Raw genomic sequence first — 22,974 nt, 5'->3', positions numbered from 1 at the left:
CCCTGTCAGAGTGTTGTACTAGTTAATTAAGCAACGACCGATATGGCCAATTGTACGTATCAATGTTATATTCGCGGTCAAGCAAAGCTTCTGACAGATATTAAGGTTTCGAACTACTTGTGCAACCTGAACCAGTATCTTAGCTTAGTCGAACCACTAATCTTTCTCGGATCTAACCGAGACCGGGTGCCCCAATCCGGGGACTTCAAGCTTTAGTCTACATTATCTTGAGTTTGACGCTGATCATGTATTTATACATGCATACGATGGTGGATAGTATATCGAATACTTGCCGTAGGGAATAGAGAAGTATAGGAACAATATTTTAGATCTTGTGAGTTATAGATTGAAATTGCTGGTTTCCTGTCTGGTGCCAAACCTAGGCTGGTTTAAGGCCTGGTAGCCGTCTAATTTCCTATAAAAATAGTCGCAGAAATATTTAACGGATTGCGAACTGGATTGACTAGGCCCGAACCTGTATGCTTATAATTGTATATAATAGATATCAAAGAAAAGAAAGGAAATTCTGATAAAAATATAGAGCAATAAAGGATGAACGAGGCGCCGTTTTATTAAATTCTATGAAATATATGAATCTGTAATACCTAGCAAAGTCGACAAATCCTACCCGGAAAAAAAAAAACGAGATATATAATCTTTATACCCAATAAAAGCGCTGGCGCCATTGGCACCGTTTATGAGACTTCTTCCGTCAATTCTTGTACAATTTGTTTATAGAGCGAAACTAAACGTATGCTGTGGACCTGGAATCCTCCTCGTTGTTCGTGATCAGATCCTCGGTTTTTGACAGAGGGGTTTTCGGTAAATGCTCTGCGAATCATCCCAGGGTACCGTACTGGGCTTCCTATTCTCTCAGGTATCAAAACAACTTTTGTTCCGCACATTCCCCGTAGGAAATCAGAAAATGCGATACCAAGCTGGACTCCACAAACACAGATAACTCGTAGCCAGAAAGGATTATGTGATTGGATTCCATCAGGTGAGAGCACTGTGTAGATACCCTGTAGAGCGTTTACTTCGGGCTGCGACGGTCTGCCGGGCGCGAGAGGCAGCACGGGAACGTGTTCATTGGGGTTTAGCTGACGTTTTGCTACTTCGTGCGAAAGCAAATATACTGAGGCAGCATATGCTTTCGGTTCAAACTCCCGCGCGAGAATCGCGAATTCCAACATTGTGCAAACTGTTTCGTATTCGCAACAGCAAACCTCGAGAATGCACCACGGCCGTCTTAGAATAATGAGCAGTGTTTCCACAGCGCTTCCGCGTCCTACGATGTAGTGCTCTTCTGAAATTGCAGCATTTACTAAGAACCATGGTAGACGAGGTGTTTGGCTCTGTGCCGCATGTGGAGCTGGTGAAGAAGTTGAGAACGAGTGAAGATCTTCTTCATCGATATCCGAAAGTTGGAAATATATTGAGATTGTTTGTGCAACTGCGGCTGCAGCTTGAATTAGCTGGGCGGCGAGTTTAGGAGATGCGACAGTTTCCCAAGGTTGAGGTAGAGGTCTTATCGAGTATATTGCGAATGTACCCTGTATACCTGTACCACCCCCCTTGTCATACTTTTCGCAGAGCTGAGCCGGCGAGGAGACATTGCTCTGAGGCCCAGCGACAGGCGCTTGGCTCATTACGCTTGACGAGTCGAGTATTATTCCGTAAACAGGGATAGTTGCGATGCCAATGTAAGTACAAGGATAGACAAGGATAGAATCTGGAAATCCTCAATATAGGACCTCTATCGTTTAATATTTATAGATGTGGGGGTTTGAATCTGGAAGGGAATGATCCCCGTCTTGTGGAGCTCCTCGTCGTACTGATCGATCGATCGATCGTAATCAAAATTTTATAAACGATTCTCGTTTCCAGGAAGTAGCCGATGGAACTACAATCAAAGCTATCTCAAGCCGGCAGTGATTCAAGAGTCTCGAGCTTTGATCCCACCAATATGCATATGAGCATATGAGTGCTGTATGAATGCGGGGCTGAGTTGCCATCAGGCGCAATGCTCCGCCACAAAGCCTCGAGAACGCCATCGCCTGACTGCCTGACTTGGAGGGATTTGTTCTAGGCCTCGGCCTGTGCCTGGCATCTGCCTCGCAAACGTTGCGAACCCGTGCTATGTTAGTGGGTTTCGCGTGTGGTTTAACCACCTGGAACCGAGTGGGAGTCGAGTCAGTCCTTTAAGCTTTGTTAGCGTCAACTGTATCGTCTGGTCTTTGATCAACACAGGAAGTGGTTTGCCCTCATTAAATGGCTTTTTCTGTCAATTTGTCGCTGCTTAGCTTAGTCCTGCATTAACTAAACCAAATACAATGCTAACTAGATTTTATACTAGTATTCAAGATTCAATCAATATTCTGATTATAGCTTGGAATTTTACATCTTCGCGGGATATCAACTTGGAGATTCAAACCGAAGGCCTGTCTGTATCAATTGATATCAATGTTTCCAGTGGTATTTTAGTCAGCCGCTTCATGCGGCTGGACTGTATCTGGTTAAGTCTGTTTCAGGGCGCCTCGATTCTCGCCTTTTATAGGTTCGGCACTTCGGCTCGCTGGCGGTCTCCACCTGAGGTGCTGGATCCTGGGGGTTTATAGTGAATGAAGGCTAGTTTCTTGATTGCGTGGAAAATTGTATTGATGCGTATCGATACATATCACAGGTTCCGGATTCCGAAACGCCCATTTGGACATAGTTATATCCGTTTTCTTACTCTGAGACTAATCTCAGGTCGAATTCTCATATTCCCGCCTTCTCATCCTTGCGCGCAGCCTTAGGTCTTACGAGCGACAGCGCGAATGTGTGCCTTACTGTCTGTTTACATGCTCTTTCGTCACGTCTAGCGAACCCGCCTCACTTATTGATTACTCGTCAAACCCTTTTCTTCTCTTATTCCCCGTGTCGTGGGTTTCATTCCTGTGTCAGGCCTAACCCGCGCGGAGAAACAAAATGCCATTTTTCCGTCGGCGAGATTTCCCTTTTCCATCTGGAGGGCCGTCTGGAAGTTTAAAGGATGATAACGATATCACATTCGACCCTCTCGCCGTCGCTGCAGTCCTCTCTAATCCCCGCGCGGATCGAAGTGCTGCTAGGCTCTACCTTCAATTGGACCGCAATGACTACAAATGGCCCCATACGATGATGGTCGGCGGGACATTACCACCCATGAACACCCTCGTCGCGCATCTTAGCATGAATGTCACTTCTATACATCCTGCAATTACTATGTGTGGGATAGACATCAAGCTTATCCCAGTTCGCTCCGATATGATCTTCAAAGAATTTCCTGTCAACAATAGCAACTATCGCCTTAACGATTTAGTGGAGTTTAGATCCTCTGAACTTGCAGGGAATGACTTTATGGTTATAAATATGGATGATCTGGATAGCAAGGCGCGACGGATGCACAAACTCGGCATGGGACCGTGGCCTGGACGTATTTTGCTACATCTTATTGGGCTTGCGAATGGTATTTTGCTCTTGACTGGAGTCGCCTTCAGCGTGCTGACTGCAGATATTTGGGCTGGGATTTTATTTTTGTTCTACGCTTTACACTGGCTTGCGTCTACTTTCATCTCATATACCCAGATGATTCGTATTGACGTTAAAGGCAATATCGTAGAGGACCCAAAGCCTCGATATGCAGTCTATCAGCGTCCGGAAGGTGGAACTGTGATTTTCAAAGGCCGAAAAGAAACGCTGGAGAGATGGGCGAGAGAAACTATGGAGTTTAATAAGACACCTAAGATAGTTTTTCTCCATTGGTTTTGGATGATCAGTGGTACAATGGCCGCAACCGCTTCCGTCGCATGCATGGTCAATATGCGTGGGTATATGCAGCTTGGATTCCTAGCAGTCTTACTCTATTCCTCTGCGGCTGAGATCGTGGCCACGCAAATCTCACGTCGGCTACAAGCAGCTTCTCGAGGAGATTTCTCCCATCAGCTAGTGGATGGCAATATAACACGTACAAAAGGTATTATTCGAGCTACAATTGAGAATCCAACCAATTGTAGACTGAAGGGATTGAATTGGATAGCGCTAGAGCTTCTGCCCAATTGGCCGCTATATGAAGAAATGCTGAGGATGCTAGCTCGTATTAATGATCTTCAGGACGAGAATGAAAGGAATGGGGGCGTGGACATGGAGGCAGAAGTTGAGAAGGCTATTAGGATGTTTACAACGGAGACCACGAAACCTGGCACTGACCCAGCGAGGATCATCCTCGCGAGAAGAATTGCGGACGAAACCCGAGATGCTTGGGCAGCCGGGTCAGGGCAACAGATTAAGGAAAAAGAAAGAGTTCAGACTAAGGTCGGGGCTCATGTATAATCTTATCTGAGTACTAGTATCTCCCTCTGTATGTATGAACTCATGTATATTGTCGTAGTGTCAGCGATTAGTCATGTTGGGTATTAATGAATATTTCTTGAATTGGATTTAAATATACCTAGGTATATACTTAGGTAACTACTTTAGTGTGGGTATTTATATGGCAACATATAGATAAGTTATTTGTCTTCTCAAGCCTATCAGAGACAAAATGGTGAATACTAGCTCTGTATAAGATGATACATTTGAAGTTTATGGATGGTCTTGGCACGAATAGGCAGCGTAATAATTTGAGCGGAACCATATACCAATGTGATGAAGCTCAAGTAAGTTGCATGCGTAACACTTCAAAATCGAAAGATTATCACTACTAAGTTAGATTCACCGACTAAAATATTAGCTAGTGAGCTTAGACCTAGTTAGAACATTACAGCTACACTCTGCAATAAATGCACCATCTGTCCCAACGCAAAATATCCAACAAAACACAGAACCGTTTGAACGCACGGATAGATATTCCATATAGGAGAGAATTGGAGCAGTAGTCTCGTAGATACTTATTTGAGGACGGTATATCTACATGCTTCTAGTATCTACAGGTATTCATGAGGTCATCAGTCCCTTATAAAAATTTATGAAAGTCTATAGCATCTCCTTCATACCTCAGGCTTCGCAAAACTAAGACCATGGGCAGAAAAGATTTCCATGATGGTATGAAAGTATAGACTAGGGCGGGATATAGGATGGCTGAAATTGGATTGTTATACGACATGCACCTTCGACGTCTATGTATGCCTTGCCAGTGTTTAAAAATATGTAGGTGAGTCTGTAGATGTGGGTTCCAAGGTTATGGTTATGGCCCCCCTAAAGATTACCCCGGTTTGAAGGGGGTTATATTTTCTAGGAAACTAATAAGAACCCCCCCTTTTTTTTTGATAAGTTAGCTTCCTAGCAATAGTTCAAATAAGCTAGTTGGTGGATGTATGAAATGACTCAGGATAGCTTTGCTGAATAGGCTAAGATTAAGCGTTTATAGCTTAGTATCAAGAGTAAGGAAATCATAGTTTGAAGCTGAAAGCTTGTATGGTATTATAAGCCCAGCAGCTTTTTCTTTTCTTTAAAAAGACATGTCTTACACTTTTGCAAAGTAAAGAGTGGGATAGTCTCGTTCAGAGCGAGGTGTAACAGTACGTACTTGATATATTATACTGTGTAACAACACCACAGGTTGGTCGATCCGTATTGTGTATTTTGTCATACATTCTTCAGAGCTCTCACGCTTGATCGCATGACAAAACCTTCTTATCATATAGCGATTGAGGCAATATTTAGGAGTTTGGTCGTGCTCTTAGCAGGTTGCTAGAGCTAGCATGGCTGTGTAGCTGAGCTAGGTGGCTGAGCAATTTCCCTGCAGGAGGATCCAAAATTTCGAAAGAGGGGTTCCGGGAGCTCTATTGGAATCAAAGAAATTCTGGACACGTCATTCTCAGAATTTTCGTTCTTGTTTTAAGTTGAATTTACGCAGCCTAGCAAAATGTACCTGGTACTATCATAGAAGCTCCTGATAGGGGTGGTTGATTTCGAGATGCATACCCCTGGAAATTCTTGGATATGTATTCCGGAATTGAATAAAAAGCAAACGCCTAAGATTTTTTCGGGTGGTGCCCACATGCACAACCCAGTTCAACAGATCAAAAGTGTTTTCGCGTATCCGATTTTCGTATAACTATCTGAAGTTTAATATAATTTGCGTCTTGGTACGTTGATTGGTCGATATCGATATCGGATCAGCGTAGCGACTTGGAAATATTTCGAAGTTAGATGTCGTCATTACAAGGAAATATATCTCTAAATTAATACTTTGAAGTGCTCTGACGGTGAGAAACTTCAACTTTGCAACTTTTACGAATGTGAGACAGCACAGCTATAGCAGCCTCGAGGCCTCGATAAATCTCAAGTCGTCTGCACGGTTTGCAAGTTTGCTCATCAACTGTGCACCCGCGTGCAGTTTTTATGAGCCTTACACCATATCCTACATACGAGTCAGTTAGAATAGGCTAAGACTCCCTCTACATCGTCTTGATCGATATTTGATTGGACCAGTCCCTTTTCCGCCAAGAAAAACCTTGAACAAGTATTTTTATTGGCTAAAACCGTTCTCCGAGCCAAGCCTCAGCAGTCTTGCAATCATATATATATTACGGAGCAAAGGCTGACGGTCTGAAATCATGATGATGCGCGTCGGGGTAACCCTCGATCGACCAAAATGAGTACTCATAGGTCTTTGATTGATGAATGGGGAAGTCATCGAAACGAAATTATTTTAGGCTACCTTCTCGGCCGTACTCAAGCCCAAATCAAAGATATCTTGAAGAATGAATACGGGTTCAAAATAACGTAAATATAACCGAGATCTAGTTACAAAAAGCCGAATAATCATAGCCTTACTGACCCGAATTTAAATTGCTTAGAATAAAACAATTAGAGTATCGTCTCAAGCAATGGGGTATACGCAAGAACCTGACCCAGAGAGAGTATCAAATCATTCATAAGCAGATTTCAACGATGCCCCAGTCGACATTTGTTTACCTGAATGACTTTCCGATACCACAGGAGAAGCTACAACGAGGACTGCGGCGATACCCTCGGCAGCCCGAGTACAAATTGATTCTTGGAAATATGGGAAATCTAGAGGACCTTTCAGAAGGAATCTCATTTCTGACGCCACCGAGAACTCCATCGCCGATGGATTTCGATTTTACCGTTCCCGATGCTGGTGCTATTGATTCGATCTTGATTTCATCAAACGTAATCTCTGGGATTTGCTGGCCATTCTTGCCCTCTATCGCCCAATTTCTCCTCACAGTAGTAAAGAACCCTTCATTTATATGGGCCAGCGGTGGCCACGTAATGTTTTTCCTCGACTTTCTTTCAGGTTCGTGATTAAATATCTCAGCCTGTGTGCATCTATTCCTGAAAGATGCAATACTAGTCTATCCTAGTAGATATATTCTGACGGCAAAATCGTACAGTTACGCTACCGCTACCGCGGTGGACCTATGAGAAAGTTAAACCCAAATGCATAGTCGAACGCGGACAAGAAACTGAACAAGAAACGCAGAATACTTCAATCTTCTATGCAATTTTTAAAGCCTTTCGTGGAATGAACATTGGAGAGAGTTCGCGCGGTGTCTATCGTAAATTTCTGGATTCTTTCGTGGTTGAAGAGTTTATACACACTGTTTTCTCACTAAGAGGGACGCGCGGAACTTCGAAATCCACTGCGTTACAAGCAATTTTGGGATATAAACCCCCCAGATTCCTGTCAGTCCTCGGTCAAAACACCAATATTATACCCAACTCGCCGTTTCTCTTGGACAGTTCAAGTTCAGAGTCCAGACAATCTTCCACGTCGGATGGAATGAGCAATAAACGAAAGCGGTTGACGGATATAAGTTCACCTTCGGATGACGATATGCACGAAAGGGCAGGTAAAATTAGCCGTAGAGAAACTGCAGTTGAGGGCCTTGAGCGCAGATTTGCTTGCCCTTTTGCGAAAGGTGATCCGGTCAGGTATAACTCGTGTTCACGGATCAACAGGCAAAATCTTTCCGGGGTCAAGTATGTGATACAATATTTGAATGCTTGAATATGGAATATAAAGAATTCGTCTAAATAGTGCGCGTTTTATACAGGGAGCACGTCAAAAGGGCACATTACCAAGGCACTCTGCCTTCGGATATAAGGGCGACGAAATCGTGGGCTGGAATCTTTGATTTCATCTTCCCGCAATGGGGTAATAGGCCTCGGCCCGGACCTTGTAAGTCTAGACATATATATCTGAGAATTCCGACGATGAAACAGATTCGTCAGGTTTCCCCTAGCCTCCAACCTCCTGAAGTTTAAGATCTAACATTTCTGTCTCTCACATAGATTTCGACATGAATCTTTTGTTCGAAAGAACAAATCCACCTCAAACGGAACCAACTGCCGTAGAAAATATATTTGAAGATATTAATCAGAGCTGGTCTCGTGTCCAGACATCACGAGTGGAAGAGTATCAAGATGTATTAGAAGATCCCGGAAGTCTATCAATTGTGCCTTCTCCGAGGATGAGTCCGAATCTTGCTAGCACCCCTCTGAGCCATAATTTCATATCTTCAGCAAGCTTGACGAACCACACTGAGAGAACGCCCTATGAGAACCCGAGGGTACCGACGCCTTGTGAAGCTCAATCTATTAGGAAAAGATACACTCTGATGATCGCTCGTTTACCGTATATACCGAATTCAATTGAAGCGGGCGGACCCAAGCGATTTACCTTTGACAATTTCCACGAGTTCAGCCATCAATTCGATCGATGGCTCAGGTCTCAGTTTACGAGCCCTCCATTTTCTTGGGAGAGATGGGAACTCCTAAATCAGTTTGCTAATGTTCGCCTTAAAGATACACAAGCTGTAATCGATGACATTGATTTCTCGTTTGTTGCCCAGCATTCTACCAGAGCAGCCTTGTACTTAGTCGCGAAAGCTGAGGGTTAGCTGGATGCTCATAGGGGTATCTGTTGACTTATAATTAGATAATTACACTACAAGCGTAAGTATAAGAAATTTGGGTTAGTAGTTATCTAGTTATGTACGACGGATAATAGCCAGCACCTGGTAAATCTCGCCAAGGCACAAGTCTGAAAGATCCATCATTGAGATATTACCAAGCCACCCCTCTGTGCAAAAACCCAGAGAGACACAGCGCTCAACCGTACTCTGTCCCTCTCACGAAAAAAGCCCCCAAACGCCATCGCTCCAACTGTTTACCGTATAAACTCCTGTTCAGCCCTCTTCCATCCCCCTGTTCCAACTGTTGACACAAATCGAAACGCGGGTTAGGGAAAGAAAAGTTGTCCGAGAATAATATAGGCATACTAGAATGAAGGTCAAGCAACATTGGATACTTCCCGCTGCAAACGAAGGAATATCAGAATGGCAAAATAATTTCTCTTTCTCTAGCGCCAGGGCAGTGATCTTCGCAACAATTGAGTGTGGAATACTTATCCGTATTTCACAGTGTTGGAGACGTACTTGTTCTTTGGTCTGTTCTTTCCCTGGCGCCGTTTCTCACGCATTTTTTTTGTATGTATCTCACAAGTCCCGCGCAGAGGAAATACTCGGGACAGAATGGAAAAGACGGAGGGAGGAAATGGTCAGAGTAGATCTGGGAATAAATATATACAAATGATATATGCAGAAACTCCGAATTCCGTATATACCTCAAGAAATATATGTACAATCTCACAGGAGTGTAGATATGAGTATAAAACGCGCTGGAAAAACTGGTGTTTTACAACATCACCTTGGCTTGTTTTGGAGCAGCATTAGAGTTGCCGCCCATATCATAGGTTTCCCAGCTTTCAGCACCATCTTCAAAGAGGCCGGCTTTAGATGCGTTGTTGATGTCTCCGATAACTACTGTTGAGTCTAGTTTCTGATCGAATTGCTCGACGATGTATTTTTGTGCTGCTTCTCGTATATCTTCTATTGTTGTGTCAAGGACCTCTTCTCGTTTTCTAAAATGATGTAAGACAAATCATTAGTATTCTGCGAGTAAATCTTGCGCTTCAAAAACACTTACGCTGCCTTCATCTCCTCTGTAACGCCATCCAAGAAGTTCGCCATGCCTTCTTGGTTGACGCTTCGAGGTGCGTCAATGTCCTGGAAAAGACTCAATTTGGCTTCTTCCAAATCCCGATCAGTCCAATCCTTATCAACGGCAACTTGGCCAGACTCCCGCACGACCTGGAGTGTATTGACTGGATTTGGATCCCGATAACTGTAGAACCTCAAGAGCCCAGAGCGCCAGCTATTGCCAACACCACCACCATAAGCGCCTCCTTTCTCGCGGATCTCATGGTGGAGATGTTTGTGCGTCAACATCTTCGCGAGAACGGATAAAGACGCCGAATCCCTATGGACGAACGGTACTGTCCTGAGTGCAACACCTGAATAGTTAACCTGGAAAGGCATTGGGACAAAAGTTCTCTTCTGGTCGATTTCCAATGTACCGAGCCCCGGGTTGATGGGTTCTAATCTTCCAGCGATCAAACCGTCAAGATATTTTCTGACATGGGCTTCGTTGTCCGCTACAGCTTCTTGGCCGCAAGTTATGGCGATGCGCATATCGTTCCCTCTCTTTTGTGGGATTAACCCGATTTGTTCGATATGCTTTACTGCACCGAAATACATTTCCGAGCTGGCAAGATTGGCGATCAGCTTAACTTGGGAGACTCCACCGATATACTCGCTCGCCACGCTTGCATTCGTTAAATAGGACGAAGCAAGACCTTGAGCGTACGCATGTCCGCGTTCTGCAATTTCGTCCATACCCCCGCTTGCCATGCCTTTGACAAGGTTATGAAGTTTGGATATCCTGCTGAACGACGTTTCGACGACCACTGTCCGTAAGAGCTCGAGCATCTCAGGGACATTGCTGTCTAAGCAGTAACCAGCGAATACGAGACCCTCGGAGTGTTTGTCGAGGTTAGTGGGATCAGTTGAGATGTAAGGTGAACAACTAATCCCTCCGGTCTTGAGTTTGATGCGGTCCTCAATTTCTTCCATTGTTTTTCGCGCAGTTCCTAGTCTGAACAATGCGGCAGCATAAAGTGGTAGATGCATTTTTTGTTCTTGATCGAGGTATCCATCCAAGTTGACATATGCTCGGAAATAGGTTAAACCATTTGTCGGAGCTATTCTCCATTGGACATCGACATCTTCGATTTTGTTCACTTGCAAGTCAATCTTGTCGACCGCGCGAGGGATATCCTTCACGTGGAGGGTTGGTAGACAGCTTGCATCCTGGGATTTTGCTTTTTCCTGTACTTCTGTAAGTTCTAGCTCTTCGGCTCCTAAGAACTCGGTAGCTTTTTCTAGGCCTCCGAGTCCTTCGAGTCTTTCTTGGAGCCTTTCAGCTTCCGCTTTTTCCAGCCCGCCCTCATATGTTGGAGACGGCAGCATAGTAAACGAGAAAGTCTTGCCGTTGAGAAGGTACTTTTCGATAAGGCCTTCTAGGTACCCGCCCTCGTCATAGTTTTCTCGGAACTGCGAAACTATTTCATTCCATTTGAGAGTTTCAAACGGATCAATACCATTGAACCAGCTTGGCTGGAGCCTGTGCATCAAAGACATTCCGAAATTGGCAGTTTTCTAGAAATAATTAGCAAGTATTCCCCTTTCAAAAATCAGGAAAGATCATCCTTAACTCACATGCTTCAATGAAATTTCGAGTTGATGGAGAATACCGTCAACCTTCTGTTTGTCGAATCCGTTTTGTCGAACCTTTTGCAGCTCATCAAGAATCTCTTTCGCCACGAGCTTCTCGTGCTCAGACTTGACATTTTGTAGCCCAATCGTAAAGATCCCCTTGGCATTACCAGCATCGTATCCAGTATTTGGGGAGTATGCACCACCGATGTTCCGCTCGATTAACGCCTTATAGAGAGGGGACCCGTACCCGTCTAGCAATAGTGATGATAGAACCAACAACCCGAAGTTTTCGGCCACATCGGAGGTGTCACAGGTGATCCAGCTTAAGGATGTTATGATCTGTTCTGTCTCACTGGACAAACGGTCTACTGGACCTTCGACCGTGACTTCAATAGATTCGTTTATCGTAATAGGCACTTTGAGATCTGTATCGATAGGGATCTGGTTAAAATGAGATAGCTTCTCATCGAGTTTTTCGAGAGTCGGCTCCATTGAAAAGTTTCCGTAGGAAAATATTTTCGAGTTAGACGGATGGTAGTGATCCTGATGGAAACTTCTAAGTTGTTCGAGGGTCAGGTCTGGGATGAAAGCCGGGTCACCGCCGCTGTTGTTCAAATCTGGTATTAGATGATCCTGGAACTTCTTGTAAAATAGATAACCCCGATCCGACATCTGCCCCTTCATTTCGTTATAGACCACACCCTTAAATAATATCGGGGACTCCTTGTCTTGTGGGTTCTCCGGCCCTAACCTCCACCCCTCTTGCTTGAAGTCGGTTTCTTGAAGAAGAGGGAATAGGGTGGCATCCAAGTAGACATCCATGAGGTTCATGTAATCAGTTTGGTTTGTAGTGGCGAACGGGTATATTGTGTGGTCTGACGCTGTAAAGGCATTCATATAATTCGATAAACTTCGATTCAACATCTTAAAGAACGGATCCCGAACAGGGTATCTGCGTAATCAAGGTCAATATTTGCTAGCAGTTACAATTCAAGGAACGAATGCTCACTTTTTCGATCCACATAATGTCGTATGCTCTAAGATATGTGGTACACCTGTGGCATCTGGAGGATTCGTCTACGAATCAACTTTAGAAACCTTTAAAAGAGAATTGAGATGTAATGAAAAGGGTGATAACGAACCTTGAACCCGATTGCAAAGACATTGTTGCTGTCCTCACGGGCGACGTGAAGGTATTCCGCCCCAGTTTTATCATGCTTGAACTGAAGGGCACTGAGCTCGAGCTCTGGTACGTGCTTGGTTCGTTGTAGTGTAAAGCCTTTGAGCTTGAAGCCAGGCTCGGGCAAGCTGGAAAGGTTGGATGTGTCAATCGGGCCGGCCGGGGTGGCGAGGAAGCGGCGCGCCAGCGGCAGTGGGCGCCGGGTGAGAGGACGCGCTGCTCGAAGCATGTTCGTAGAGATTCGGACGGAATAAGTGGCGGGTAAATGGGCCGTCCGGGTACCGCGATCTCGATTGCACTGTCAAGAAATTGGGTTGAGGTTGAGGAGGTTTGTCGCGAATTATAACCACCACAGCGGATGGGAGTTCAAATGCGAATAGATTTTTTTAAAGGAAAGCTTGGGTGACACAGGCCAGACAACACATCTTCACCTCGAGGTCTAGAACGACCACTTAGTAATCTAAGACTAAGACTCTAGCTCTACCGGTCTTGCGGTCCAGATAGGAGATTTTACTATCGTATCCAAAGATCAAAACTTCAAATCTAAACTATCACAAATCTAGCAAGTGAGGTTTCTTCAGGGAAAATATTTGTAAACGTTAGTATTCATAGCGGAGTGGGTAACGTTACAGTAGTCAGTTTGAGAGCTATGAGCCATCGTAGTAAGTGCAGGCTGTAAATACGTTATTAATATATTTAGGAGCCTGCTTAGATTAAGCTTGAAATTTATAGCCATCTTATCAGTATCGAAGTTAGTATTCCTTCCAAATGAAGCCTTTTCCAGGTGTTTGATTCGATTGATTCATGATAATCGCTCGTTCTGTTAAAATTATGTCGAGACTGCGTTGCACCAGCCTAAAATACCACAACTGGGATATATGTATATACATGGTCGACGAGAGTGATATCGATATATATATATATATATAATGACGCTAACGAATCCAAGTTTGCAACTAGGGATCCGAATATAGATTCGCAAGTCCAGTTACTAGCTATAATATCTAAATCCTATCAAAAGGATATGCGATAACGCTACACTAGGCCGGAGGGATTGAACTACGATGTATGGCATAAAAGTCTTAAATTAAGACAGTTATGTCCATAGGTAAATACCTCCAGCTATGGGTACGAGATAATGTCTACCTATACATAAGCTTCTGACAATAAATTAATTGTATTCGTTTTGTAGCTGTTTTTTAAACCTACACGGGGTATCACGAAGCCTTGTTTCGTACTCATCCCTAATTACAAACATAAAAGTGTAGAGTACCCGATTTCGGGAACTCGTTTATAAATTTAGCGTGTTTGGATAAGAAGAGGGGCATGAGTATATTAGCATACCAATTTCGTGGTATTTAAACATTCTTATAGCGCCTGGATTCGAGGCTAAAGAATGAGATACAAAGAGATTTACTCAACTTCTAGGTATTTCAAAATCTTTTCTAAGGCTTGCCTATCACTAGCTAATGTACCAACTGACATCTCCTCTGTCCATCCGTTTGTCCATCCATCGCCAAAGTCAATCAGCCAAAGATCATTATTATCATCGATAATAATATTGCTCGGCTTTCCATCCCCCCAAAATACCCCAATACGGTGTAGCTCATGAAGAGATTGACGTATTTGAACTGCCCACTTTTCTCTTAGTTCCCGAGGTGCTTCATCCACTTTGATATCTTTCAAACTCTGCCCGAAGCTACTGCTTGGAATCCATTCACGAAGGAAGCCAATTATGCTGCCATCGAAAGGATGTTTAACGTATCCCAATAATTTTGGCACTCTAATACACCCCGAGTTTGCATTGCGGATAGTTTGCAAACTCGAAATTTCCCTTAATAACGATGTGGTTTCGATTCCATTCTCTTCGGCCTTACAGAGCATATCTTGCCCATTAATAACAACTTTAGTAACTTTGCCATGCTCGATTAACGCCTTCGAAACGATTATATCCTCAGAGGAGTACCGTGGGAGACTGTCATCAATTTGAAATTCCGAACAGAAGTTTAGAAGCCTTTCGGGGGCGGCAACTTGCGTGACGGTGGGATTACCGTCGACTGTCCTAAATGTAAGGTAGAACGTTTCAGGATAAATAATTGAGTGTAAAGTTTGTTGCTGAAAAGACGTAGGGATTAGGAACGGGGGTATAGTAGCGAAAAATTCCTTTCCGGCATTGACTATTATATCGATAACTTCATAATTCGAATCCTCGTCGAATTCTTCGGAAGCCATAGTTTGAGTAAGCTTATTGATGAGTTCATCCTCCGCAAGAGCCCCATGGTAACCCGTTTCGCGGCTCCCTGAGGTATCAGTGGAAACTAAAGATACTGAAACCCGTTTCTCGTTATAGTCGAAATCGATATCCGCAGCTTCGCCCCAACCAGTCTGGATCCTCACAAGAGAAATCGACGTGCGGTGTTCGAATCCCCCATTAGGTACAGGTGCGGTCGACATTATCAATCATTGGATTAGATATAGATATAGTAAATCTATATGGAAGAAAAGATCAAGCGGTAATATATGGTATGACTTGTAGATTGAGATAAACCACTGGGAGACAAGTACGTTATTCGTGATAGAACCAATGATGGACAGAAAAGACTATTAGGTATCTCGATAGAGATCTCGAGATCAATTGATCAATGGAAGATCTTTAAGAGCTTGAAAGCGAACGCCAGCCTGCCCAGGTGTTGTCTAGTCTCGCAATTAATTTAAATTTAAGAGACCACATATACTACGCGACGAACATATACTTACACGCGACAGCAATGCAATGCAATGACTTATGCGAATCCAAGCGAATATCATGTCAAATTGCAACGGTAGCCAAATAAGGCCGGGTCTCTACCTGCTGTGTAACACAAAGTTTAATATATGCAGCGCTATATTTGGAGGTGCCTTAAGGCCTTCCGCTACTAGTATTAAAGAGTGAAATAGAATGTGGGTCAATCAACTAAAATTAAAAGTGTAGAAAATGCCATAGTTACTGGTAGTTACGGTATATGTATATGACAGAATTAGAATTTAACCAACCGGAATATAACAACCGTGCTCGCACAGTACAGAGTGGGATGTCTGGTGAAGCTGGAAACCTGCATTTGAGTGGTTTTGTTGGAAGTGTCTACGGTTACACAACCCAACAAGCTCGAATTATAGTATGCCGAGACTCGGTAGCGCTTTGTAAGGTTGAGCCAGGGGCCCAAGAATATAGATGTGGAGTCGACCTAAGCTTATGTATCGATCAAGCTTTTCATAAGACACGCTAGGGCCCTAGACGATATATATCGAGTGTCGATCTTCAGACCTTGCATATTCTAGATATTCTGCAGCATCATGATATCATATCAGTGATAATATATAATGTGATGGTAAAAGTACTTAAGTACAGTTATAGACTATACGTACATGTCTACAGTACTAGTGGAGCTAGTACCTTTCGCACAGACTCTAGTTTGCTTCTTGGACATCCACTCGACCTTTGTGTTCTTGATCTAAATTGATCAGTAATATATGATCTCGGACTTGACGATTGAATGGTAACCGGTAACTTATACTGACTATTAATTCTAGGGCACACTGCATGCATGCCACCAACATCCAAGTCTAACCAGACTACGCGGTTTAACAAGTGATTAAGTACTAGGAATGCAGTATGTATCTTCAAAATTACACTTAAACCACTCGACGGACCGATGCTCCATAGTTCGACTAGCGTGAAACCTGTAAGATATCTAGATAATATATAATGTTTCGCTTCAATTGAATTAAACTACGTTTTAGACAAGTTACCATGTATGCTTATGAATACTAATCTATCTACACTCGCCTAGCCTAGCTAGTTTGAATATAACAGGTTTAAACGTTTGTCACGTAGAGGTTATATGACGATTTTTTCTTTGTCGACTAGCTGCTGAGAAACGAAAATTATAAGTTCATGAACTTGGATTATGGCCAAGTCTCTACTATTGCTATGACTTGGATGTATAGCCTTTTTCCGCCTAGACATATGTACATACATGTGCACAGGAAAGGCGGCTCATAACCAGCAAAATCTGCATTGTAGCCTTGATATTATCCATCGTGCGCCGCTAAAATATAGCTATATAACCAATCCAAGCCGATTCATGATATCATCTAACTAAAACTCAGCTCCCCAAATGTAACCGTTATTAAACTATATGTCGGGACAAGGATAACCTGCATATTCGTTCCTGGTCCCACAAGTTACTCGATATGGCTGGTCAATTTTTGAGGCTTTCAACGGCTCGGCTGGCGGTGCCGAGGCCTCGCTAGCTAGCATAGGGTCAATAAACTGGTGGGCCATGGATCGGAATGCATGGAAAGGATTCCATGTTCGAGTGTCTCTGAACTTAAAAAGTTTTATGGGAACACGAGCCTGTTCGATGTTTGTGGAATAACATTCAATATCTAACATATGGAAAACTCAGGTTAGATTATTAAAGTCCTCTCTTATGAGTCGAGTCGAGCCGTGCAGTTGTTAATTGTTTTGCCTTCTCTGATACCCTAACCTATATGGTCTGGTTTGCCTCAAATCGAAATCACCGTTGAAAAAAGGGACCATGCATCTCAACCTGAACTCGGAATCTCGGCAGTGTGAAAACAATTTATTCTTCGCAGAATGTTGGTGTCTTGCACCACTTGGAGGCATTTTGAAGGATTAGATAGCTAATCGCGGCTCAAATCAGGAGCCCCGTCCGCCGGCTGCATTCGTACAAAATTAGCGAATGTGCAGCAGTGATATTATCGCTCATTCGGCGGGACCTTTCTACCATTGGTGGTTGAAAATGCCCAGAGACCCTACGGCCTATGCCAAGGGGGGTTTTCTACATTCCGTTTCTCTTCAGCGACGGTTCCAACGCCGAACGATCGTGAAATAGACAGCGAACATTGATATTATCGACTTAATGTTATTAATATATACTATATTGGGTCATGGGATGCAAGCCCCACTGTAACCCAAGAAATCGCAGTCATGTCGTGTGCGCTTCGCATTTCACGCCCTTGATCACCTCAAGTTTGCATGTTTCAATATTCCGGTATCCGATCTTATGCTTCCCAGCCTAGTCGCACAAAGCTGTTAAAACCCTCGTGGTTGAACAATGGTTCCCCAGGTTTTTCTTCCAGCTACCAGCCCAACCCTGACATTCGCTACCTTATAGTTTGCCTGGTATATTCAGGCGATATATGCCTTCGAAAAGTTTACAGTAATCATGTTCGGCACCTCGCGCTTCAGCCTTTTGGTTGTCGCCTTGATCACCTTCGTTTCATTCGTTACCGCACGGACAGTGATCACCAGTCAAACATGCGCCACTCGCTATTGTGGTTATGCTGTTCCACAGAACAAAATATTCAAGACTACAAAAACTATTCACAAATCTGCGCGGTATACAGTAACGCGCTGGAAGACGGTGTCTAAACCGAAGTCCGTGCGTACGATTAAAACAACAAAGACGACTACTTCACATAGAAGGACATGGATCTTAAGAACTGCCACAGTTTATATGGGATCCATAGTTTGGACTGGGACATCCACCCATACCCGTAAATCTACAAATACGATTTACAAGGCCACTACAACAATAACTTTGCCGGTAACCACGAAGACTATTCCGACTTCCACCATAACTATTCCAGTTCCCGCAGGCTTTACTGGTGTGGCTGAGGATCCCGACAATAAAGCTGCGCTCACTCAACCAGTTTTTGTTCCAAAGCGTGATGCACCAGTATTGGACGTAGAACTTGACCGTCGTAGCGCAGAACCAGCACCAGCACCAGAACCTGAGCCGGAACCTGAACCTGAGCCGGAACCAGTACCTGAACCCGCTGCGAAAGGAAAGCATGTTACAGCTATAACATGTACCAAAACATTGATCACAAAGACTGGCACAAGCGACCTCTGGAAGACGACTACTAAATGGGGCGGTATATCCACCAAAACGGTGGTGGTATCAACTAAAACAATCTTTCCACCCATCGTCAGTACCATTAGAACGACCACCACGACCGTGACAACAGTAACTAGAAAGGATAAAGTTGTATTTGCGACCTCATGGACATCAACAACTGTTTTTACGACTTCAACAAAATATCTATCTACAGTCACAAAAGATTTCCCCGTCGAGACCTACCACCCCTCTTGTGGAGCTAGAAACATTAGTCCACCGGAAAGATTTAGTACAGGATGGTCCGCCTGGCAGACTAACGCTTTCGCTGACGAGAATGTTCATGCCATCATGAGCAACGGGACAAATTATGACTGTTGTGTAGCCTGTCATACCTGGAACCAAGGGGGTACATGCATTGGTAGCGTTTGGCGGTCAACAATATTTGAAGGAGATCCACCACCGTGTGCTTTTGACCCTGACCCGGAGTGCGACGACAGACCATTTGAACCCGAGTTTCGTTCTAAATGCGAGTTGATAATTGCTTCATCAAGTGCACCGGCTCAGTGCCGCAAACATGATTACTCGTTCTATACGACAGGTTCAGAACCACGAGCGGCGGTCAGCAATGGATTATCATGCAAGAGGTTCAAGTTCACGAGATTTTGGTAACGCAATTTAATGATTTACGGACAGAAATATGTACCGGGCTTGGGGAACCACCGCCTGGGAATTAGTTATGCATTGATTGTAATATTTCAATTGTAACCTAGTCATAATATAATGCAAAGTAAAATGTTGTGACTGACCTCAACTTGTTGACGTTTATATTCAGAGGTGCAGGTTTATATCGTCAATAGTGGTGTTGGCGCCATAGCCAGAATTCAAGATCAACTCAAAGGCATGTTTCAAGCATTGGTATATTCATGATAGAGGGGTCAATTTTGCCTTAGATTTCGAACTTTACATCAGTTATTAGCGAATTCAGGGTTCTGTTTTGCTACGAGGTCCTCCTTATATGTAGATATAAAGCATGCTCATTTGGCACAAAATTGTTTTACGGTTCTTAGAATTATCGATAGGCTAACTCTAAAAGTATTTATAGTGGGGCTTAGAAAACCTGCGGTTGCATTAATGCTTTATATTTATTGACATGGAATATAAATATCTAACAGCTAACTAAATCATGCCGTTAAGGAATCAGCAATCTCAAAATTCGCCATCAACGAAACTCTTCTTTGGTATCCAGATGGTATAGATGTTAAACTAAACAAGAGTAAGTTAGTATCTCTCAATTTTAGCTATTATTTCGGAAAGACTTCGTTGGTCTTACCTCTCTTCAAGTAGCATCCGTGCTTCGTCAGCTAACTTTTCAGCCCCCTGTACGTTGCCTTCAATGGCTGTCTCTCCCGCCTCGACACTCTTGTTCCTCGCAAAGACTGCCTTAGCAAGTGCCAATTCCCACTCTGATTCACTACCATAGTTTCTTGTTCCATCCCCTGCTCCATAGTCCCTTGCCCGCCGAATGTACGCTTCCAATCCAGCCAAGAATCCTTTGAGCAGGAGGAAATAGAAAGATTCACATAGAGGACGCAGAGCTCTAATATACTCCACACCTGTAGCCTGTGTAATAGGTGGCAGAGTAACCCTTGCAATAGCAGTACTTCCTGGCGTCGACTTTGCGACCAATAGTCCTCTCGAAAATGACTTCGAGTATCCGTCATAAGAGAAATATTCAAATGAGCTTCCATCACAGAGGATCCCAACTATTGGAACCGAAAATCCTTGTTTCTCGTTACTCAAATTGCAGGCTTCGAGTTCAGCAATAAGTTGAGCGATGTAGTTCAGCCTGTCTTTTCCTATGCCAAAGTTAAGGCGTATATCGAGAACTAGTATGGTGCAGCCACCAAAACATTTGAAATAGTTCCTGAGCCCGTTTTTCTTGGGGCTATCGGATTCAACGAAGTTTTCGGGGCGATTATAAATCATAAGGTGGAACCATGAAACAATGTGGTTAAACGCCTACAATAGAGATTCTGAGTATTATCCTCGAAATTAGTTAAATCAACGGATAAGAATTCTTACAGCACTAATATATCGAGATCTGCCTGCTTCGGTGAGATGATCCGCTGGAGGCCCATATTGATTTCCGAGTATCTCAAAGTCTTGGATAATCTGCCGGAATTCCTGGCTTCTTATCCGAGCTCTATGAACTTGAAACGTGGGCGCATCTCCTACCATCGCATGAGGATCCAAGTGTACTCTTTGTGCCATCATTGAGTAAGACAAGGAAGTGGCGATATGCTCCAAATCTCTCTCTGTGGGAACTAAATTCAGCACATGTATAAAATTGAACTGGGAAATGCGAAATAGTCTCTCATACCCAGCGCCTTAGCCCTTACCCCGTCAAGATCGAGTCCATGCTTTTTTGTAAGATGTATAATCGCGGATTCGGCTCCCTTCCGACTATGAATCCTATCATCCAAAAAATCATGTTGATGGTCGTGATCATAATGCTGGTGATCATGATTCTGGTGATGTTGATGATGCTTCTGGTGATGCTTATCCGTAATTGGCGGCGTATGTCCTCTCAACGGCAGTCTATGGATATCCAATGTCGTATTTATGGGCCTGGGACCAGTATTTGCTATAACTTCGCCATGTTCGCCGTGTGTATGATGGTGGTGATGGTGATGTGGATAATGGTGACCCTTTCCGACATTACACTCTCCATTTGACGGCTCGGGAACAGTGTGGGTCTGTGGGGGCGGACCACGCTTATCACCATGGCCCTCGCGGTGATGGTCGCCCATCATTTTGCTTAGGAAGTGAGGAGGATGCATGGCACCCTGGGTTTTGCAGTATTCGCAGCCAACCGGACAAGTGTATGGCATTGTGATAGCCTTCTCTCACGGCTATTTTTGCACTATTACCAGTAGCCAACCGATTGATGTATATTACCTCTATGTCGTAACTTTATACAGAAAAAACGAGATATCGGATCGGATGTCCGCTGCCACGTTTAAGCAAATAGAGAAAAGAAAACGTTACCGTATTACTCACGAGGAGGCCACGGTGGAAAACGAGCTCGCATTTATCGTGTTTTCCACCGCTGGGCATACGAGCATTAGAGTTCATACTGACGGGACAATGCGGATGTTAGAGTTTATTGAAATTATCTTCTCAGTTTCAAGGCCGGCAAGAGTCAGGGGAACTTTGGACGGATGAGTAGTGATATCGAACTCTATAATAGCCGTCAAGCTTCTGGATCCTCTCTAATGGTCCAAGGCTTACGACGACAATGATACTAAGATCGCATAAAACTCGTATATACCATTATGCTGAGAATATAGTAGCACTATATGACATGATTTACCATTCAGAGGAATACTCGACTATCATAAAATCATTCATATACAGAAAAGAGTGTGAAGTTAGTTTCTCAAACGGGCTCAACAACAATCCACATGAAATACATATACTTCACTTCTCATCATGTTTACAACCTTCAGTATCAGCCATACGGCATATAGGATCGGTGAGGTCTTAATCTAGTAAATGATGGTCGGCCCGAGAGCATGGTATTCTTCCTACTCAGCGGCTGCCAGTAATCAGACATCCAACTTGACTCGTCTGACAGCGATAATACTGAATATGTGTTGGGAGGTGTTGCATATGCTGACTAAGGAATCTCAAGTCGAAAAGTCCGTGATAGCACCAATTCGCACCTATCTTGCCAGGATATTGGCATTGGATCTCGTGTAGCGTGATGAACGCCCAACATTGTCAGAATGATGTGAAAGGATCTCGGAGCTTCATTTCTTACGAGTTTTGTTAGTTACCTTAAGCTTATCGCGGACTTCTAAGTAGTGAATGCAACTTGAAGGGTTTGATTGGAAGAGAAGGAAAAAAAAAAAAAACATGGCAGTGGCCAGCCCACCTCTTAACCTGCTAAAGTAACCTGCAAGGAACCAACCAACCAGCCAACCACCAAACTCTCGATCGATCTCATCGAAAACGTTCCTGCTCCCTTTAAAATACCGTTATATACTATCTCTCGACTAGTATATGTGACTAGGCATTTACCGACCCTCCTTTTACCTGGTCAAGCAACCCCTGCAGCAGGAAAGGAGGCCCTTCGACCATCTCCTACCGGATCCATCCTTTCCAATCAGCCTTTCGTTCCTTTTATCTCGTTAAAATTTCATCGGAGGAATGGCTGCCACCGTGGAGGGAAACAGGAGCCACGACCTTGCACACGACCATTCAGAACATTTAC

At 43.7% G+C, this 22,974-nt stretch overlaps 7 protein-coding genes across 7 annotated transcripts; 3 read left to right on the top strand and 4 right to left on the bottom strand.

Moving 5' to 3' along the window:
* Positions 1-695: 695 nt before the first annotated feature.
* AOL_s00076g192 (uncharacterized protein) lies at positions 696-1,649 on the bottom strand (the record flags this gene model as incomplete). Its single annotated transcript, XM_011122745.1, has 1 exon — positions 696-1,649. One exon carries the CDS (start codon positions 1,647-1,649, stop codon positions 696-698), a length of 954 nt encoding a protein of 317 aa, XP_011121047.1.
* A 1,321-nt stretch (positions 1,650-2,970) lies between these two features.
* Positions 2,971-4,353, top strand: AOL_s00076g191 (uncharacterized protein; the record flags this gene model as incomplete). The annotated part of the gene is made up of 1 exon (XM_011122744.1): positions 2,971-4,353. One exon carries the CDS (start codon positions 2,971-2,973, stop codon positions 4,351-4,353), a length of 1,383 nt encoding a protein of 460 aa, XP_011121046.1.
* A 2,266-nt stretch (positions 4,354-6,619) lies between these two features.
* Positions 6,620-8,894, top strand: AOL_s00076g190 (uncharacterized protein; the record flags this gene model as incomplete). Its single annotated transcript, XM_011122743.1, has 5 exons — positions 6,620-6,750; positions 6,825-7,288; positions 7,386-7,974; positions 8,049-8,173; positions 8,287-8,894. The coding sequence occupies 5 exons, from the start codon at positions 6,620-6,622 to the stop codon at positions 8,892-8,894; spliced, it is 1,917 nt and encodes a 638-aa protein (XP_011121045.1).
* Positions 8,895-9,690: 796 nt separating this feature from the next.
* Positions 9,691-13,021, bottom strand: AOL_s00076g189 (uncharacterized protein; the record flags this gene model as incomplete). Its single annotated transcript, XM_011122742.1, has 5 exons — positions 9,691-9,916; positions 9,982-11,552; positions 11,613-12,564; positions 12,622-12,689; positions 12,755-13,021. The coding sequence occupies 5 exons, from the start codon at positions 13,019-13,021 to the stop codon at positions 9,691-9,693; spliced, it is 3,084 nt and encodes a 1,027-aa protein (XP_011121044.1).
* A 1,184-nt stretch (positions 13,022-14,205) lies between these two features.
* On the bottom strand, positions 14,206-15,246 carry AOL_s00076g188 (uncharacterized protein; the record flags this gene model as incomplete). The annotated part of the gene is made up of 1 exon (XM_011122741.1): positions 14,206-15,246. One exon carries the CDS (start codon positions 15,244-15,246, stop codon positions 14,206-14,208), a length of 1,041 nt encoding a protein of 346 aa, XP_011121043.1.
* A 2,777-nt stretch (positions 15,247-18,023) lies between these two features.
* Positions 18,024-19,367, top strand: AOL_s00076g187 (uncharacterized protein; the record flags this gene model as incomplete). Its single annotated transcript, XM_011122740.1, has 1 exon — positions 18,024-19,367. The coding sequence occupies one exon, from the start codon at positions 18,024-18,026 to the stop codon at positions 19,365-19,367; it is 1,344 nt and encodes a 447-aa protein (XP_011121042.1).
* Positions 19,368-19,879: 512 nt separating this feature from the next.
* On the bottom strand, positions 19,880-21,589 carry AOL_s00076g186 (uncharacterized protein; the record flags this gene model as incomplete). The annotated part of the gene is made up of 4 exons (XM_011122739.1): positions 19,880-19,961; positions 20,029-20,717; positions 20,781-21,013; positions 21,079-21,589. 4 exons carry the CDS (start codon positions 21,587-21,589, stop codon positions 19,880-19,882), a joined length of 1,515 nt encoding a protein of 504 aa, XP_011121041.1.
* Between the last annotated feature and the right edge of the window lie 1,385 nt (positions 21,590-22,974).

Source organism: Orbilia oligospora, assembly GCF_000225545.1.
Source record: "Orbilia oligospora ATCC 24927 unplaced genomic scaffold scaffold00076, whole genome shotgun sequence".
In the NCBI taxonomy this organism is placed as follows: domain Eukaryota; kingdom Fungi; phylum Ascomycota; class Orbiliomycetes; order Orbiliales; family Orbiliaceae; genus Orbilia; species Orbilia oligospora.
This window is presented reverse-complemented; position numbering and strand designations above follow the sequence as displayed.